Genomic DNA, 21488 nt, shown 5'->3' with positions numbered 1-21488 from the left:
ATTAAAAAGTAATAAAAGAGCAAATATTTCAGGAAAAAGTCATAGTATAGTATTTCAAAAATTCAGGAAATAGTATAGTATGTCAAAAAAGTGATTTAAATATGTCGGAAAAAAAGTCATAGTATAGTATGATAAAAGTCATGAAATGTCATAGTGTAGTATGTCATAAAACTAAAAAATGTACACTATAGTATGTCTAAAAAAGTAACGTTGTAATATGCTGAAAAAAGTCATAAAAAGTCACAGTTTACTATGTCAAAAAGTCAGACAAAGTCATAGTATAGTATGTGAAATAAAATCATAATATAAAATGTTTATTTTATTTTTTTAAAGTCATAGTGTGGTATGTTGAAAAAAATTGTAAAAAAAAGTCATAGTATAGTATGTTACCAAAGACATTGTAAAGTGTGTCAAAATAAATCACAGTATAGTATATCGAAAAGAAGTCATGGTATAGTATGTAGAAAATTTCATGAAAAAGTGATACTATAGTATGTCGAAAAAATAACAAAAACATCATAGTATGTTATGTCAAAAGATTCATTAAAGGTCATAATTTAGTATGTCAAAAAAAATTGTAAAACTCACAGTATAGTATGTTGAAAAAAAGTCATACTAGTATGTCTAAAAAGATTCATAGTATAGTCTCAAAAAAAATCATAAAAATGTTATATCAAAGTGTGTATTAAAAAGTCATAGAATAGTATGTCAAAAAAACTAATGAAAAAGTCTTAGTATAGTATGCCGAAAAAATAAAAAATTTATAAAGTTATTTTGCAAAAGCTATAGTATATAGTATGCTAAAAAAGTCATATTAAAGTATGTCAAAAAAAAAAGTTATAGTATTAAAAAAATTCTTTAAAAACGTCATAGCATAGTATGTCTAAAACAAGTCATAGTATGTTAAAAAATATTTAAAAATTCATAGTATAGTATGTTTAAAAAATAATAAAAGTCATAGTATAGTATGTCACAAAAAGTAATTGTAATATGTAATTGTCGTGAATTAAGATAATAACAAATGTCGTGGTATAGTATATTGAAAAAAATTATAAAAAGTCATATGTTGATTAAAGTAAAAAAAGTAATTGTACAGTATGTTGACCAAATTTATAAAAAGGTCAGACTAGCATGTACAAATGTCATTAAACAGTCATAGTATAATATGTCAAAAATTCATTAAAAAGTCAAAGTATAGTATGTCGAAAAAAGTCATAGTATAGAATGTTGAAAATGTCATTAAATAGTTATAGTTTTGTATGTTGAAAATTCATTAAAAAGTCATAATAGTATGTCAAGAAAAATAATGAAAATGATTTTAGTACGCCGAAAAAAATATGAAAAACTTATTGTAAAGTATGTCAAAAACATAGGTTATAGTATGTCGGAAAAAAGTATTTAAAAAAGTTATAGTGTGTCTAAAAAGATTCATAGTACAGTATGTTGAAAAAAATCATAAAAAAATCATAGTATAGCATGTGATACAAAGTCATAGAATAGTATGTCAAAAGAATAGGGAAAATGACTTAGTATAGTATGCCAAAAAAATTATGAAAAAGATATTGTAAAGTATGTTGAAAAAATAAAAAAGTCACATGTTGAAAAAACTCCTAAAAGTCAAAGTATAGTTTGTCAAAAAAGTCTCAGTAAAGTATACTGAATAAAGTAATACAAACATCAAGTAGGTCAAAAGATAAAAAATGTCTAGTTGAGCTGTGGTAAAGTATGTCCTATAGTAAAAATACATTAAAATTAAAAAAAGTCATAGTGTCAAAAAGTAATAATATAATGTTGAAAAAGGTCATACAGTATGTCAACTAATTCATAAAAAAGTCAGTGTAGTAAAAAAAAAAGTCTAAAAAGATTCTTAGTACAGTCTGTCGAAAAAAGTCATAAAAATGTCATATTAAAGTATGTGATAAAAAGTCATAGAATAGTATATCAAAAAAATAATTAAAAAGTCTTAGAATATTATGTGTGTGAATAACATACTTCACAATAAAAATTGTGAAGTATGTTGACAAAAACTCATAGTATAGTATGCTAAAAAAAGTCATATTATAGTATGTCAAAAAAAAGTTATGGTATGTTGAAAAAAGTCTTTCAAAAAGTCATAGTGTGTCTAAAAAAGTCATAGTGTTGTATGCTAAGGAAAAGTCATAAAAAAGTCAAAGTATAGTATGTTGAAATATAATAAAAAAAAGTCACAGTATAATTTGTCGAAAAAAAAAGTCATAGTGTAGTATGTCACAAAAGTCATAGGAGTGTGTTTTAAAAAAGTCATTGAAAAAAAAGTATAGTTTGTCAAAAGAAAGTGTTTGTATAATATGCTGAATAAAGTATTAAAAATGTCATGGTATAGTATGTTGAAAAGAATTGTAAAAAGTCATAGTATGTTAAAAGTAGTCGTGGTATAGTTTGTCCTATATGGTCAAATAACCTAAAAAGTCGTATTATATGGAAAAATGTAAAAAGTCATTAGTATGTCGAAAAAGTCATATGTTGATAAAAGTAAAAAAAAAATTAAAGTCATAGTACAGTACTTTGACTAAAATCTTAAAATAGTCAATCTAGCATGTACATTATGACAAAAAAAGTCATAGTATAGAATGTTAAAAATGTCATTAAATAGTTATAGTTTAGTATGTTGAAAATTCATTAAAAGTCAGAATAGTTTGTCAAGAAAAATAATGAAATGATTTTAGTATGCCGAAAAAAATATGAAAAAGTAATTTAAAAAGTCATAGTATGTCTAAAAAGATTCATAGTACAGTATCTTGAAAAAAAACATAAAAAGTCATAGAATAGTGCGTCAAAAAAATAATGAAAATGACTTAGTGTAGTTTGCCAAAAAAATTATGAAAAAATGATTTGAAAAAAAAAGTATGTTGAAAGAAATAAAAAAGTTGAAAAAAGTTATAGGAGTATATTAAAAAAAGTCATAAAAGTCAAAGTATAGTTTGTCAAAAAAGTCTAAGTAAAGTATGCTGAATAAAGTAATACAAACGTCACAGCATAGTATGTCGAAAAAATGATTAAAAAAAATAGTCATAGTATGTTGAAAGCAGTTGTGGTAAAGTATGTCCTATATAGTAAAAATACATTAAAATTAAAAAAAGTCATAGTGTCATAGTATAATATAGTATAGTAGTATAATATGTCGAAAAAGTAATAATATAATGTTGAAAAAAGTCATGAGTCATAATACAGTATGTCGACTAATTCATAAAAAAGTCACGTACAAAGTCATGGAAAAAAAAAAGTTATAGTATGTCTAAAGAGATTCATAGTACAGTATGTTGAAAAGGGTCAATAAAAGTCATGGTATGGTATGTGATAAAAAGCATTGTTATAGTATGCTGAAAAAAGTCATAAAAAAGTCATAGTTTAGTATGTCAAAAAGTCACAAAAAGTCATACTCTAAGATGTTGAAAAAATCATGACAAAGTCATAGTATAGTATGTTACAAAAGACATTGTAAAGTATGTTCAAAAAAAAAATCATAGTATAGTATGTCAGAAACGAAGTGTTGTTATAGTATGCTGAAAAAAGTCATAAAAAAAGTCATAGTTTAGTATGTCAAAGAGTCACAAAAAGTCATTGTATAGTATGTGATAAAAATTGTAAAAAAGTCATAGTATAGTATGTTACAAAAGACATTGTAATGCATGTCAAAAAAGTCATATAATAGCATATCGGAAAAGAAGTCATGGTATAGTATGTAGAAAATTTCATGAAAAAGTCACAATTTGGAATGTTGAAAATATAATGAAAAAGTTAAATTATGTTAAAACAAAATCAAAAAAAAATCATAGTATATTATGTCAAAAGATTCATGAAAAGGTCATGATTAATAGTGTGTCGAAAAAATTGAGCTTGTTTGTAAAAGATGTTCAAGCATTTTAAATGTTTTGTCAGCTGTATGCATGTGGTGTCAAAGCAACAAGAAACGTGTTCATTGTATAGCCTACACAGACATATGTTGTGTTAACTGGGTTTTTAAGAGTTTAGGAAAGTTGTTAAAAGTATTGAAAAATTTGTCATAGCAATCGTAAAAAACTGTAAAAAATATTAAATTAAAAAGATTCTTGCACATAGCCTGTACGACTAAGAACAAGATTTCCCTGCACTGACATTCCCGATGCACTAGATGGTGGTATGTGACTACAAAGAGCGAAGACGTACCTGTTGACTGGAACGGCATTTAAAGTTCAAAAGTTGATGTTTGGCTCCGGCTTTACCTCAGGCTTCGTCTGAAAACATGACATTTCACCATTTCACATTTCATAAGGTGAATTTCTTTTTCAGCTCCTGGAGGAATTAAACGGACACATGAAATAACAGGCCAAATCACTCCCTCTATTGTGCATTCCTCTTTTATTATCATGGTTCTCTTTACATAAGGTGGAGAATGATTAGAGGTCAGCCCACTAGAGCCTTGTTATGGCAGCCTGAAGTGGAATGTTCAGAAGATAGAGTAAAGCCTAACGTCATTTCAGCTCGCTCATTTAAAGTCCTACAGTATTTGTTGGAAAATGATCAACCAGTCCTTACCTTTTAATGACAAGATTACACCTCTGTCTGTTCAGGGCAGCTATTAGGCTTTGGATAAATGTTAGTTTAAAGCAGACAGTGGCAGTGATAATTCATGAAATTTGATTTTGTTTTCATAGATGTGCAATAATTTAAGAAATAAATAGAAACAATTTTTTGCCAGTACTGTGACACTCCAAAACAGCTATTGCAGCAAATAAATTAAGAACAAATTATAATTTCCTGTTTACCTGCTTTCCCAGGAATGACCTCCTGTACCAGAGCAGGTCAAGGTATTTACAGGAGAAATCATGCAAGTTGCAATCTGTTGTTTTAATCAGTCTGTAATGAGCATAAAAACAGACATTAGCTTGAATTAAATGCAAACACACATTGCACACCACTACTAGACACACAGAGGTTATTTATCCTGTGGCATCCCATATCAGCAGATTGATCGAAAAGCTCATTTACTAAATATTTGGTGTACTATTCCACCTGTTCCACCATTAAAGCAGAAAGTCTGACTGCCATCGTGTGAAGATTGAGCAGTTCAGCTCAAGAGTGTAGATGTTTACTCTTCATCCCCTGTTCCCTTATATCATCCATATCATAGAGAATGACGTGAGATAAAACAACTAGCTACAGCATTAATCTAAGTCTCATTTGCATTCAAGCATTCCATGTTTATATCACTGTGATTAAAGCAATAGCCTCTTCAGCTACCATATTAGTGTAGATAGTAGAGAAAAACAACTAGAGAGAAATAAAGCCTGATGTGGGGCAGGCTTTTGAGTAGAAACCTTCTAAGAAGAGTAGCAGTGTTTATCCTCTACACTGTGACAGCACTGTCCTGGTGTCAGGTCTGGTGACTTATTGCATGCTGTCAGCCCTTTTGAACTGATCTGAGGTGAGTTTCAAACGTGGTGGCGGTCCAATCTGGCAGTCTCGGCTCATTTGGCGCCCTCAACCGCATCCCACATCCACACCCAAATACCCCAGGGTCCTTATCCACCTGCCACCCCAGGGTAAAGCAGCTCCTTTGGGTATGGCTCCTCCTACTCCTCATCCAGTTCTTGTCAGGATGACTGCATGAGCCCCGTCAGTCGTTTGCCCGTCAGTGACTTGCCCTGGTAGGAAGCAGAGAGATGGAGGAAAGTCATCAAAAAATGCCGTTGAAGTCAAAGCTTTTCTGAGGATTTAGAAAAAGCAACATGGAAGGAAATTTTAAAGAAAAGAAAGACTGTAGTAGTGATGGGTAGTTAGAAGACAACAAATGAAAAAGCAAGCAGCACAGCAAACAAAAGTCCTTATAGAGACAACAAGAATGAACCCAATAGTGTAGAGCACATGGATGTTATTAATCCTCTTACTTTGCATATAGCTTGAAATTTACATCCTCAAATCCTCTTATTATACATATTTTATACATTTCATTCCTGCAAGCAATTCGTTGTTTATGGTTATAAAGCTGGACAAGTAGTGCAACCAATACTAAGAAAATGAACATGTCCCCTCAGGAAAAGAGCAGAAGTGCAGCAACAATAAAAGTCAGGGTATCAGTGAAAATGTTTGGATTAATGAACACAGGCCGCAGTTACAATAAAGCGCAAGTACAAATGGATCTAATAGCTTTCATGATTATAACAGCAATAACAAACGTAAGCCGGAAAAATACTTTATGACTAGTCAACTAATAAAGAATCTGTCTTTCTTTCTGCTGGGATACAATACAGCAGTGTTGTGTACAACAACTTGTTGTACTTTAATACATGCAGTTTAAGAGTTAAAAGCAGAAGGACACTCACCACACTGCGAGTGAACTTCTCCAGAGAGGTGCGTCGCCCCTGCTCTGTTTCAGGCTGAAGAGTCCAAGAAAAAGTAAAAAATGGAAAATAAAGGGGGTAGACTTCAACATTTTTAGTGTTCAAAGCTTGTATATATTACATACAGTATATACACATACTGTATCTGCCTGTATATGCAAGCTCTCTTCAACAAATGTGTTCACATTAAAGGGTCAGTTCACCAACAGACTGCAATTGTAACTTAACTTTCCATTCTAAATTGGCTGTTAGAAGTTGAGTTGTCAAAGCAAATTAATTCATTAAAAAATCATAAATGTTGTGCAGCATTTAGTATGGCGTGCTGCATGGCTAGATAAATAGAGGTATGATAAATAAGATTTTTTTTTTTCATAATTTGGGTGAACCAATCCTTTAAGATGTTTCATTGACACCCCTTTACAAAGTGGCCATGATAAATACACTTTAGTTCCTGCACTACCAATGCCACGTACAATCACACAGTTAGTTAAGATATGGACATGGATATTGACCCGTGGGATAATGAGAGACACACGCTTACTTTCTTCCTTGCCATCAGCAGGTCCTGGTACACATTGGAGCGCAGGAAACGTGTATAGCTGTCACTTTTCATCAGCTTGTAGATGTGGTCCTTAATGATAAGAGGCAGAAAGACAAAGAGAGAAAAAACACATGAGTCTACATGTTTGCCAGAAGTTGTATCAATTTGGTTCTGTGCTAATTATGTACATGAGTTGCAAACTCAGAGTAAACTAAACAAGACATTCACTGTGGAGCGCATTGCCAACTAACAGGAGAAATACTTTTTTTTTTTAACTTCCTTTTTAAGAGAGTAACAGGAGAGGACATTTGACAGACGCCACCCAACCCCCAACATTTCATTCCACCAACCTTATCTATCTACCAGTGTCTTCTCAGTTGTGTCTACCAGTCGTATTCTCTAAAAATGACTCCAAAATATAAAACCCATTAGTGGATATTGGTGAAGCGTGTAAGACAAACAAATGGGGCATACAACAGTGTGGGATAGAGTTTCTCTGGCAGCACTGACACTGATCACCTGAACATAAAAGGGTGATAAATCCACCCTGCAGTTCCCTGCAGTGTGAGTGAAGGTGGGGGAACTGAGTTTTGTTTTTTCTGCATACTTCCTCTTATATGCTTACATATGCCTACAGGTTGGGCCTACAGCACTCTATGTCGTATATGTGCTGCATGTGCCTGAGAAATACTGATTCCACATTTTGGGAAATGCGTAGCTACAGTCAGCAGCCAATTGACTTAGATTGGCAGAACTTTTGGCTAAGAAATAGTTCTGCATACAACCCCACGTAAAAATACAAATACCGGTAGTCATCGCAGGCTAGCTGTTTACCCCCCGACCGACTGGTATGCTAAACCCTTCGGTCTGTCGGTGAGTTGACTTTACAGCTGACAGGTGAGAATAAGGAAGTTTGGCTCTTGCATCACCAAAAGACACAATGCATGGCATTTTAAGTACATGGATTATTTTCTCACTCTGTCTTTTGAATGCAATTTATAAATGGCAGTTGTAGATATGTTTTTTGTGTGTGGGTGGATGAGGGAGTTAATGAGGTTTTAAAGGGATTTTAGTCACTTTTTGCATCAATTTTATTGTGAAATGATTCATTAAAACTCCCTCCCTGTGGGGGTTTCAGAAGGGTGCACATTAACATGAGGACTACTTATTGTTACACTACACTAGAGGCCTGTATAATGAGGAGATTTGACTGGTTTGATGACTGATTTCCAAATCTAGTTTTGAGTGTAAGAGCTTGTTAAAGGGACAATTCACCCCAAAATCAGAAATACATTTTTTTCTCTTACCTACAGTGCTATTTATAAATCTAAATTAATTTGGTGTGAGTTGTCCAGTGTTGGAGATATCGGCCGTGGACATGTCTGCTTTCTCTGCAATACAATGGAACTACATGGCACTGTGCTTGTGGTACAGTACTGTCTCCTTCCAGAAATCTTTCCCTTGGTTACTCAAGATAATCCATAAACCTGGGTGTGTAGGATTTTCTTTCTACAGAATTACTCGCCAACTGTATCAACACACAGAAGGAAGCAGACTCATGTACAATAGACAGCAGAGATGTAAAAATGAATGGCTGAACGCCATTAGCTAGCTCAGGTGAGCTAGTATCGACCAATATCTCCAACACTAGGCACCTCACACCAAAACAATCTAGATTGATGAAATAGTACTATACAAAATGAATTAAAAAAAATACATATAGCATAGGAGGAAAAATAGGTATTTTAGACTTTGGGGTGAACTGTCCCTATGGGATGAATTTACCTGAACCCACTTTCATTCTCCCTTTCTTCCTGTACCTTGTGTTTTCTCACCTGTGCGTCCTCATAGCTGTATCGTCCGGGGTCTTTCAGGTTCTGGCTTGTGCGTTCGTAGCTGTGGGAGTCTAGGTTGATGGAGCTGGGTGCTCCCTCGGCTAGGAACTCTGCCCAAATGTCTTGTGCCCTCTGTGCCACATCCTGCTGGGGCATCCTCTTCAGGTCCTGCACTGCCAGCCAGAACCTGCAATACAGACCAAATTCACCTCTGATATTTATTTGACTTATGGAGTGTCTAAACAACCTGATTCACATGACTACATTGATCCACAATGCACAGAAAGTATTTTTCTGTGTAATTTATCTGCAAGATTAATTTTTATCTGCTACGTTATCTGCATTTCACACAATAGAATCTCACACACATTTTAGAGTAAGGTAGGATCGTTTCACTTGTTGAAATAAAAATACGCTTTACTTGGCTCCCACCACTTAAGTGGGATTTTCTTGGCATGGGAAGTTTTAAGCCTTGATCATAAGTGATGGTTGTGTGTTAAAAACTGGAAGTATTCTGCTATTAGTTTCTTTGTATTGAATTTGAAGACACATACTTATTCAAGATGTAGTACAAAAATTTGTGAGAATTGAGTTGTTTAGATGGACATATTTAGAGCAAAAACAAACTGTAGTGGGATTCTTGACAGCTTCCTGTATGTGTGCACTGCAAAAAAATGTAAAAGTAAATGTAAGGGAGGGAAACATATGGATTTTAATTTTCACTGCTGCAAGCTCAGTTTAAAAGCTTCCGGCTTCCTGCTTTGCAGAACAAAATCATGTGAAAGATTGAGAAACATTAAAATTAAGATTTATTTCAGACAAAATAAGCACATAAATCTTTAAATGTAAAACTGTATCGGGCAGTAAACAAAAGACTTTTAGACTAGTTAATATCCAGTATGATATAAAGGGATGAGTGCACTGAACTGTGTTAAACACCAGAGGCAGCAGCCAGGCTCAGGCTGACTGCTTCCAATATTAGCTCGCATCTACATTGATCTGTGGACTAGGTCTGAGATATAATAATATAGAGAGACACTCTGGGGTCTGCTTCTCTCTCTCTCACTTTATGTCTAACTTGCTGTCTCCCTCAGTAGTGCTCTTCCAAAAGCTCCCTCATAAAAGCAAAAGCAACTAAAGGTCTGGAAAAGAGGAATAAGAAAGAGGGAGAGAGAGGGGGAGAGTATAGACGTGAGGTGAGTAGTGATGAGGGTGTATGCTCTCTCTGTCGTGTGTAGTATGTGTTAACTTCTTCTGTAACTCTGAGGTCTCAACGACCTCCATGCCATCTCTCACAGTTCATTCCAAGATATATTTTCTTTCTCACATGGAATGAAATATAAGAAAATAAGAAACAAATAAGAAACACACACACACACACACACACACACACACACACACACACACACACACACACACACACACACACACACACACACACACACACACACACACACACACACACACACACACACACACACACACACACACACACACACACACTTGTATTGCCCTAATGTGGAACCAATACTATTTCCATGCACCACAATTAAATCTACTGAGTGAAAGAGCTACTAAGGTTGTGAAAACACAAACCAATAAATTATTTTTCATTCTTTTTTAGATATTCACACACTCATTATAGCTCTTTTCTATCAAGTTTCTCAACAGGGATCAGTGAAGTTTTCCGCTTCGGCTGTGAATTTTTCCAACATGTAAGTTTTTTCCTCAGGGTAAAATCATGTAAAAAAACAGTTACTGATGTATCTGGCTGAGCAAAACAGGATCATTTTTCCTACACTTGTTATTCCTGGAACTTTGTGTCTGTGAGTGGTAATCTTTTCTTTGTGTTCAAGGTACAGATCTCCTGTAGTAGCAACAGGAAAACCTTTCACTTGTGATTTGTTTTTTCCTGTATTTACAGTGTGCAAGTGGGTTGAAACGGTGGGTCGGAACAATAGGGATGCCAAAGAGAAATCTGTGTTTACGGCTATTTTCAGAGCAGCAAACACTTTTGAATAACATACTCTGTTCAAAATGTCAAACAGACGCAAGGCACAAAAAGTGCTGTTGTACAGATTTAAATGTACAAAGAACCCTATGTCAGCATGTTGAATTGTTCTAATGCGGATAAACCTCCCCTAAAAAATACAACTTTCTTGCATTTATTGACAGCAAACCCTAAACGTAAAAGGGACCACATGATTAAACCCAGTTCAGACCAAAGATCTGCGACAAGTTAGTACGTGCAACTACTTGCAACGCAATGTTCTGCAACGTTCAGAAACCTGTGTGTCATTGCTATGGAGACAGTGTATCGTCTCCATAGCAACGACTCTTTATACTTCCGTTCCAACTTCCGACTTTAAGACTTTTTCATAGCTGGATATATCATTTGTTGTTTCTATATATGCATGTGGATCACGTTAGTGACAGTTAGAAAGCCTACTTAATACAATTGCATTGTTGGTGATAAATCGGTGAACAATAATGTTGCATTTACGTGATCCAGGCTTAGTTCTATCGCCTCTGTAGCTCGCTTGACCACATTACATTACCTTGCTTTCGGGCCCTCGATGAGCCTCAGTGTAATCTTCCATTTTGACCAGTTAACCGTTTGTAACATAGAAATAAAATGGATTATGGATAATTTTGTTTCTATAGTTCATAGCAGACTTTACAAGCTGACTTTTCTATTGGCTGGTGAAACAGGTGACATCCCTCATGTTCTAAAACCAGCCTCTGGTGACATGACTAGCTGAGACGAGCTGGAACGGGCCGGTCCAGACCACTGCAACATTCCCCCACGATGTTATGAAACCGTTCTGCAAATTGTTGGTCTGAACTGTGCTTAACTGGAGCAGAGCATGTTTGGAACAGAAAATGCAAAAGTGTTTATGAGCGAAAACCACCACAACGCAAAAAGGTTGGAGATGATTACTGAAGCATCTCATGCGCTCACCGCAGGTTTTCTGAACTAAACTCTGACTCCAGGAATTTAAGGAAGAGCTCCTGTCCTGAAGGGTCCTTCAGGGCCTCATCCAGAGAGAACCCCCACTTCTTCATTCGCTGTTGACTGGGTTCCTTACTGAGAGAGATAGGAGATGATGGAGAGAGGGGGGAGAGGAGAGAGAGAGAGAGAGAGAGAGAGAGAGAGAGAGAGAGAGAGAGAGAGGAGGGGCAATATAAACATCCGCCTGAAGCTTCTGCAGAGGGGTTGAGATTAAACATGTATTAAAGATATGCAATTATGGTGGAGAAATGCTGAGTGTATGGAAAGCTGACATAAATACAGAGGAAGGGATAAGACTTTAAAACCTGAAATGCGGTCAGTCATCTAAAAGATGACTGATGTTGATGTGAAATTGATGTCTGGAAAGCTGCGCAACTTTCATCTGAAATCGATCAATTTTACTTTCCGCAGGGAATATATTTTTTCCTATCCTGCAATTAATCAATTCAGCTTAAATATGAAACTACATTAGGCACAGTGATTAAATGTCTGCTCTAATCAATTCCTGCATAACTCAGGCCAGGATTGCAGAGACTAGTGCAACTTGTTGAGAGCTCCAACTGCCCTCTCTAAGATATAAAACTTTATTTGATTACCTTCAGATCTCTAGATGAGATTTTAATAGATGATGAATAATTTGACATTGTCCAATAGGTGTTTGTAACACATAAACTAGATTATTTGATTTAGATTGATTGAGTAAACTGAATGACCTGAATTTTCTTCACTACTTGACTGAATTGATTGAACAGCAATGATCTGTTTCATTGTGCCTTTGTTCAAGATAATATTTCAAAAAAGTTAGAATTTGTAAGATTTTTATCACTGGTTCTTAGAGTTTAATAAAAATCCATGCATAAATTACATTTTAATGTAGCTTTTTTTTTACACCGCTCAAGTCCAGCAAAATTCGTCATACTGTACATACCTAGTGTAATTTAAAAGAGTACTCCACTGATTTAGTAATGTGCTTCTATACAATTGTCCGACTCAGGATGGACAGTTTTTCCTTGTCAAAACCTGACACCTAGATTACCCAGTATGCAACTCGACCGCTGACAGTTTGGTTGGAGATTCCTGGTGGCTAATGTAGCATTAAGGCACTATGGCATCAAATAGATATTAGGAACTGGTTACTGAAGTCTGGTAAGCTCACTTCTTTCTAAATACATGCACCCACAGATAAGAGCTGACTCAAGTGGCATCACTTGAGGCAATTTATCAGACTTATCTCAGCTGCCTTTGGAGCCACAGAGGTTTTTTACGCATATGCAGTGGAATACCCCAAGACCTGTAAACACAATTTGATGGGTAAAATTGGTGGACTTTCCCTTTAAATGTTTGAGCAGCCGAGAATATCCTCAGCCAGAAGTCAGAGCATGGTGACACAAACCGTCCCAAACGGACATTAATCTTATGAAAAAACAAACAAACATAATTTCAGTGTCTAGTAAAAAAATCTTTTCCAGTCGATCCCAAAAACGTTTTTTAGTAAAGAAAATAGCTTTTATTTTGCCCTATGCACTACATTTTATATTGATAATTCTTTCAGTTACACAAACGCTTAGGTAAAAAAATGCAATTACTTCCAATCAGACAACACAGTGGAAAACAATACAGCCCAACACAATGTTTTCTGTAATCAAAAATAATCAGCACAATAATGAATAGCCAATGTCAATAGCCAATTGAAAAAGGTCATGGTTGTTATCCAATTCTCTGTATATTCCAAACACTGTTGTGTAGTTTAACTCTATGAAATGAAAAGGAAATGTGTTTCTGGTTTTGCACCTGGCCTCCAGATCCCAGAGTGAGGGATCGTCGCTGGTCCATGGGTTGGACGGTTCCTGTGCTGTCACAAACTGGTCATAGTCCATGTACTGCTCAGTGTAGCTTATCAGACTGACACACACACACACACCACACACACACACACACACACACACACACACACACACACACACACACACACACACACACACACACACACACACACACAGGAGAGGTTGGTTGAAAGCTGGTCAAAGTTTAAAGACAAAGTTTCAGAAGTCCCATTTTGTCACAATTCTTCGAAGAGATCAATATGTCCTCTGTTTACTATATATATATATATATATACATATATATATATATACACACATATATATACATATATACATATACATATATATGTATGTGTATATATATATATATATATATACATACAAATATACATACATATGAATATATATATACACACATATATATATATACATATATATATATATATACACATACATATATATATATACATGCATATATATGGGTTTTCAGTTGATTGAATCAATTATAAGAAACAATTTTTTTAAGCAGGAACATCTGTTCTGATTGAAGGCTCTGATGTAAACCTCATCCCTCTCATAGCTAATCTGAGATCAATAAGACTTGAGAGACACAGCGAAGCAGAAAGAACGTCAACAACAGCAGGAAATGTTTTACTGCTCACAGTTTAAACTGCAACTCAAGAATCTATCATGACAGAATGTGGAGTCTCTCCTACATCCTGTCAGCCACTGTATCATCCCTCCACAACATACAGTATGAAGGGTAAATGTACTGCACATTTGTTATATATATGATCTTGTTTCGACAGCTGTTCAATCTGACTGTAACTCATGGATCTCTGACAGAAAACATTCCCTCCTGCAGTAATATGATAAATCATATGCTCACTAACCCAAAGAGTGTTCATATTTGACATATTAGTCCTAATGTGAAGTGATTGAAAGAAAGAAATGAATGATACTAGTTGTTTTGAATGTTATTGCCCAACATGACTCATGTTGTTAAATGTGTTTCCTGCAGTGTTTGGGTTAATGTCCCAAACTATCCGCTCTGTGGAGCACTAATTAAACTCAGCTCTGTATGTGAAGTCAGGAGGTGAAAGGGTCAGAGAGGCAGAGCAGCGCAGCAAGCCAGCAGTAATCATACTTTTTCTGCTCCGTTGGGAAGTAATGGCTGTCCCGGATGACTGAACAGAAGATGGGACTGTCAGGCAAACAAACACATGAGTGTGTCTGCCAAAGAGGACGAAAAGGGACTAGAAACACATAAACATGCATACATATGCTCTGCAACTCTCATGCACTAACAAGAAAGTGGACAAATAAAGAATGCCCGTACAGCTTAATGCAATTCAACACAATAAGCTCATAATATATCTAACATTGGTTAACCATTTCTACCTAAATGCCTGAGTTCCTTGTACCTTTCAGCAACTTTAGACATCTTCATACAGTGACGATCTAGCTGGGTGTTCAGGAATAAGATCTGAAAGAGGACATGACAGGAATCAATGTTTTTTATGCTGGTTTTGTATGAGAACAGCTAGCAAAAGGTAAATGTTCTGCATCTTCTAAATTGTCAGTGTAGGATTGTCTTATTGCAGCATACAAGTATCTTGGAACTACTATAATTAACTAGCAGGACCATCTTTAAGTTGGTTGTCAGCCTCAATGGCAATGTTAATGCTACTGTTTCTCGTAATACACCTGTTTTCCCATAAGCCAGTTGCATCCATTTTATTTGTCGTGTTTTATAGTGAAATTCAATCTCCCTTTGTGCTAGAAAGCTCCTGCTAAATTTGACTTTATACTAAGTCTAAAATGTAGTGTGTCAATCTCCTCTGTAATGCTACTGTGGGAGTGATACTAAATGCTTGTGGATAAAACATTACAAAGCACAGAACATTGTTGTTGTTGTTTTTTAATATGAGTTGATCATTTTGGCAAATTCTTCTAGGACACATGTTTACCTCTTTCTCCACATCCTCCTTGGTGCCTTTTCTGCAGTGGTGCGAAGGAGTATGTATGGGACTCCGAGACTGTGTTCCCTCTTCCACCAAACCATACACTGACTGGGCCGTTTGAACACGATGAGAGGAGAAGTTGGAGAGATAATAGAGAGATACAACACATACTTATTTTCTCGCAGTGCAGATAAGGCATGAAAACAGCTGCTAAGAAAGCCCCTGTGTTGTAAAATTAAAGGAATCAAATTAAGTGACTAAAAGATGATTGCTTGTATTAATGTAAATCTTATTAGGAATAGTGTCGCTATAACTGATATGAAGTTCTTTGTCAACTTATGTCCTCTGAAATTAAAGTAATCTGTATTTAAAGGAATTCTAAGTATTTTTTACATTTATTGTAAACAGATTGTTAACAAAGCGTCACACCCTTGTTATTGGAACGTCATACCTTCTTAACTCTATGAGGGTTCTTCATGCGTCTACATTTTCTGATGTCCATCTCTGTCGTGTTAACACATCCAGGCTGGAGAAAACGCGAGCAAAACACAAAAAAAAAACATTGTTATACTTCAACATTATTACGGTCAATACTGGTGATTTTAAGATTACCCAAAGAGAGCTCTGGAAAGACAAAAAGTGACAGTGTGTGGATGAAAGAGGAGGTAGCAGTTACAATCTTCCATGCACAGGCAGAGGCTAACCACCAGGGTTGGGAATCACCAGACTCCTCCCGATACAATATCATCACGATACAATGTTATTGTGATTTTAAACAGATTGCAATATTCTGCGATATAATGCATTTCGTAACCTTCTTTCCAACTTCTAATTTTTCTAATTACAAATTATTCTGTTTTATCTAAACATAAACATTTGAACATTTTTTTCAAATTCCTTCAATTTTATTGCTGCAAAATGGGACAAACTGACCACCACATAAAAGATCCATACTTGCCGCCTGTGTATCCATACAGTATTGCCACTGAAAATATCGCGATACTATGCTGTATCGATTTTTTTCCCCACCCCTACTTACCACAGGTCTATGGACGTCCCAGAAGGCTCTCTCCTGGCTGTCGAGGATCTTCCTCTCAGTTTTATCCTTTTTCCTGTCGATTCTGCACATGAGGGCATCAGTCAGTGTAAGAATTACGGCATGAAAACTTTTAAGCTTTTGTTAAAACTTTTCAAGTGTTCCTTATTCATATAGAGGACTACCGAACTGTAACTGAAAAATCCAATAATGTCAAGAACATGTTCTCTGGACAAAAGAACATTGCTCTGTGTGCTTTTTGTCAAAAGATTGGTCACACGGACCACCAGAAAGCAATCATTAAATAAGGAGCTGCATGCAAATTGGCCCAATCTGCAATCTGCAATCTGCCATTGTGGCTTGCAGATGCACACAAGGTGTGAAGACCATGCAGTGGCCTAATGTGTCATGGGATTCAGTGTACAGTACATGCATAAATAAATCAAAGGGGGGCTCTCTGAAGGCAGGTATCCATCATTTCTTCTTTTTTTACCTCCTCTGTCTTCTTTCTCCAATTTCTATATGTTCCAAAAGCAAAGTGATTCACTATGCTGCATATACCTCAGAAACATAAAGCAGCAGACCTGCGGTGCCTAGATAAGACTGGAGATGCAATGTAAGAGGAAATCCCATTACCGGGGGGTTAATGGAGTCTTTCAGAACTCACTGCTCATGATATGTTTTGTTTATCTTTTACCTTAGGTGTGATTGACATCACTGCGTGCATTGTAGTTTCATGAGTTGCCGTGGTAACAGAGTGCACTTACTTGACCTGGGCCTCAGCCTGCATGTAGATAAACTCCCACTTCCTGGCAAAAGCTCTCTGCAGCCTGGCTAGGTTCTCCTGTTGGAGAGAAGACATGGTAGGATGTTATGATCAAAAATCTCTAAGGAAAAAAAACCCCCATTAAACTAAATCCAATTAAATCTTAAAATATCCCACAGTTTTAAAGATCTCATTATTACAGACACACACAAATTTGAACTTTAAGAGGTTGTGTTGGGTTTGTTTCCCTAAACTTGACATACAGATCACTCCCAAGAAGTAGTGATGTGTGTGTATAGAGGAACAATCCAGAATTTACCGCCTCATAATCTGCCAACTCCAGCCTGGTCTTGTTCTGCATGGTCCGCTTGCACAGGTAGATAGCTACAAGAGGGATAGAGAGAATCAAAGACAAGGATTTCTCAGTATACAGTACATGCTCCCCTTCATCCATACATCTCTCATATACCTACCTCACCACTCCTCACCTCCCATGGTATGAAACTATGATCAGTTTTGGAGGCCGCCTGTCCACTTATGTGTTGCTTTAGGATTTTGAGATGGAGTGTGAAGAGGCACTGAGCTCTAAACTCCAGACATGCTGCTTCTGGGACAGGATGAAGGGCAAGAAGTGTAGCGGTGACTGACTAATCCTGTTGACTGGTCCTCTCTAAAGGAGCGTGTGTTTACAGTGCCAGGTCAGTTTTATTACTAACTGATTTAAAAGCCAGTCTATCAAGGGACTAAAATCAGGATACTAGTAACTTTGTTATTTTCTGTCAATACTTAGTACGTACTAAGTCAATCATTAAAGTGCCCATATTATGCTCATCTTCAGGTTCATAATAGTATTTATTGTTTGTCTCTCTCTCGCTCTCTCTCTCTCCCTCAGTTGTTTTCTTAGATTGCTTGTGTTTTATGTATTTGCATGTGTAGTATAGATCATATGCAAACCAACATATTGGTCATATTGATCCAATTGTGAAATATCTAATTGATTTGTCACATTCCATAGCTTTACCTATTAGTCACTATCAAACCTGAGCATGTAAGGTAGAAACTGAGACAATTACCCATACAGTATAGTTATTTCTGTATAAAACCTTAACATTGTGGGGGTTGTGTTAAGCTCTACAGCCAAGCTATAAATATTCACTTACACCTACAAGGATATGTTTACTGTCTTTATTTAATTAGATGAAGCTTAATGAAGATGAAAGAGGATTTGTAGAAATAATTTTCCAAAGTACAGTTGTGGGATTAAAATTGGTCCCTAGATTCGGTCTGAACACGGAGGAGTAAATCTTACAGTTGTGTACGGTTAATTGTATTCTGCTGATTTTGGAGGTCTAGAATGCACTTAACTTTAGCCTCGTGAGCATTTGCTGTGAATTTAATGTATTGACTGAGTACCTGTGTAATAATGTAGTTGAGACATTGATACTGATTACAAGCTCTATTAACACTCCCTCAGATACAACAGTATTTTCGTGCCATTCAATGGTACTCCGTATTTCCATTGAAAAAGTATTCTAGGATAATTGATTTAATGAAAAAGCATTGATCCTTCTAACATGGGGGAAGACATGCTATAAGAAGGGGGTTATCACAAAAATGTGTAAGAAGAAAAAAAAAAAGTCAATTTATCCCTCTTACCATAGTCTGTGTTCTCAGGCTCCCAACAGTTGGATGGCCAGAAATACGGTGCCTGACAGCCAAACAAAGTGACGAGTCAAAAGACATGGATCAACCGGCGGTTAGTATTTCAAAGACATTGAGTCAAAACTATAACGGCATCTTTCAAAACATTCCCACAAAACATGGAGTGATGACAATGACCTTTGTGAGACTGTTGTTTTGCCTCTGAGACACAGTGGTGCACATGATTGCCTTGCACCACTGTGTGAGCAATCAAAATCTTTTTCTTTTTTTTTATCAGTATTGAACAGATTCAGAAAAGCTGACTCCTACAACTTTTTCCACTAGTGAGAGGCATCCTGGGAAGTTGCAGAGACGTGGGAGTTTTGCAGCAACACTATAAAATGAGTGGCAATGATGAGCTGCAAAATAAACAATGGGAATGCATAAAGCCAGCAGGCAAAGAACAGATGCTGATATGATTGTTATTTGCCATACAGTCGGTTGCAGGGTATTTGAATCACAGTTTTAATTCGAAATTTTACACAGTGTTAATTGTTACTTGTTAATTGTTTTGATTTCCCTCTGTGTTTCTCTTGGCCTCACACTTAATTTGCTAATGAATGGTGATTGTCTTTTTGAAGCTTCAATGGCAAACGGCCTTGCTCCTTTTCTCTTCCACTTCACTTTGAAGGAGAAAAACCAAGGTCAATGCACAGTCATCTGCACTGTCGTCTGGTGTAATTAAACTGCTCCTCCAGCTCCGGTGGAGACTCAGCTCTCCAACAAGACTCCGTGGAAAGGAAGGAAGATGCTGCACAGAGATCATTCTAATATCGGCACGGTCCGCCTTGTCGTTCCCCACTGAGGAATGTGAAAACATTGTTTCCGATTTTTAATCAGGAACTTCTGGATAAAACAGTCTGGCATAATTAATCTCTGACTTTAACCCCACTGTCTTATCTGTGAACAGTGAAGATGGAGTAAAATGTCAGCACGCTTTTCTTTTCTTTTCGTCCCTTGATGAGTCTTTAATTCTAGTGCACTACTCTACTACACTATGTCTCTGTCAGGCTTTTGGTATCCGCCTACCCAGCCTGAACCCAGACCTGCTTCCCTCGCTCGCTTGATGAACATTTTAACAGATCACCATTTTTAATAGGGTCACAAAGGATTCCACAACGAAGGAGCAGACAGGGCCTTTTGTCATCAAGATCGGTGTGTCATTTCATTACAGAACAAGTCATCTTCAACAGCTGATTAAGGTATTTATGAAAAGTAAGTGCCCCCACAATCAGATTAACCTTGCTGGACTTTTCAGAATTTCTGACGCTTATGCAGAATGAAGAAGGGATGAGTTTGAGGTTAGGTCTGTTATGAAAGGCACAGAACAGTAGGAGAAAAAAAAAAACAATTGTATAAAGTATAACAAGGAGCAATATTTTGAAAATCTAGCATCTAAAAATACATTCTAAAAGTTGCATTCCAGGGATGATCCTGGAATTGTAGATTTTTACCTATTTATCAAAGCTTTTTTTTAAAGGTAATTCTACCTTTACAAAGCCGTTCTGCGTACCTTTAGTTAGACTAAAAGTCTGCAGCCGTGCTAGTGGCTCCATTAGATGGTTATTAGGCACAACATTGCTTTGAGCTAAATGCTAACGTCACTTTGCCAACATTCACACAATGCTGAAATTGAGTAGGTATAATGTTTTTATGTCCACCATCTTAGCGCGTTAGCATGCTAATGTTTGGAATTATGTCACAACTAAGACAACAAAGACCCCCCCCCCCCCCCATTAAATAATTGAATCTATTATTGAGAATGTGGAATGCTGCTAATGTTGTGCATTAACTGTAAAATTAATCCATTTCTCTTTTGTGTTGTAAACTGATCCAACAGATGCCTCTCCAAATTCAATCAGCTGTCACAAAATGTTAACCAAGATACTTTCTTAGTTCTCTCAGCAATGACCTCATGTGCATAATGGTAAACATAACAGTGTTTCAAAATCAATCTGTTGGCCTTCTTGGCAACATTTGATACTTAACTCAGTATCAGGTGACAAATGAGAGGTTTAAGAGTCAATTACCTATTTTATGAGTCTCCACAGACAGGGTAACCCTAAACCTTTAAGAACAACTCTTAACGTTGTGTAACATAGAGAACCTGATTCACTTGGTTGCACGCTGAGTTTCAGTCTGGAACTATTTAAATATAAAGTAAATATGATCTATTGATATGCATACTTCTCCACTACTTGTGTATTGTCCTCTGTGTCTTTGTTATCACTTGACTGACACTCCTGCTCACCTGAAAGCGATAGAAAGTGCCGTCGTCTTTGAGGGAGAGGACGTGGTCTGAGATAGGGAAGAAGTACCCCTGAGCTGCGATGAGACTTCCAATGTGCATGGCCTCAGCTGTAACAGGAAGAGAACAAGTAGTACTCATTACAGCTGCTGTATAGGATTCAGCCCGAAGATGGTTTGATTGGGGTCGGTTGTACATGGAT

General features: G+C 36.2%; 1 protein-coding gene across 4 annotated transcripts in view; it reads right to left on the bottom strand.

Moving 5' to 3' along the window:
• Window positions 1–4360: 4360 nt before the first annotated feature.
• rgs6 (regulator of G protein signaling 6) overlaps window positions 4361–21488 on the bottom strand; it is a 109606-nt gene continuing 92478 nt past the window's right edge. For all 4 annotated transcript variants that reach the window (XM_032542415.1, XM_032542416.1, XM_032542417.1 and 1 more), the window contains 14 exons: window positions 21290–21396; window positions 18994–19045; window positions 17657–17721; window positions 17339–17415; window positions 16575–16656; window positions 15987–16061; window positions 15542–15643; window positions 14996–15057; window positions 13540–13650; window positions 11698–11823; window positions 8736–8922; window positions 6901–6990; window positions 6342–6395; window positions 4361–5663 (listed from right to left, as the gene is read on the bottom strand). In XM_032542415.1, the coding sequence (XP_032398306.1) occupies window positions 5613–5663; window positions 6342–6395; window positions 6901–6990; window positions 8736–8922; window positions 11698–11823; window positions 13540–13650; window positions 14996–15057; window positions 15542–15643; window positions 15987–16061; window positions 16575–16656; window positions 17339–17415; window positions 17657–17721; window positions 18994–19045; window positions 21290–21396 (1241 nt within the window). In that variant the 3' untranslated portion in view covers window positions 4361–5612. The remainder of the gene's footprint in view (window positions 5664–6341; window positions 6396–6900; window positions 6991–8735; window positions 8923–11697; window positions 11824–13539; window positions 13651–14995; window positions 15058–15541; window positions 15644–15986; window positions 16062–16574; window positions 16657–17338; window positions 17416–17656; window positions 17722–18993; window positions 19046–21289; window positions 21397–21488) is intronic.

Source organism: Etheostoma spectabile, chromosome 18 (genome assembly GCF_008692095.1).
Source record: "Etheostoma spectabile isolate EspeVRDwgs_2016 chromosome 18, UIUC_Espe_1.0, whole genome shotgun sequence".
Taxonomy (NCBI): domain Eukaryota; kingdom Metazoa; phylum Chordata; class Actinopteri; order Perciformes; family Percidae; genus Etheostoma; species Etheostoma spectabile.
Note: the sequence above shows the minus strand (reverse complement) of the source record. Positions and strands in the feature narration are given on the sequence as shown.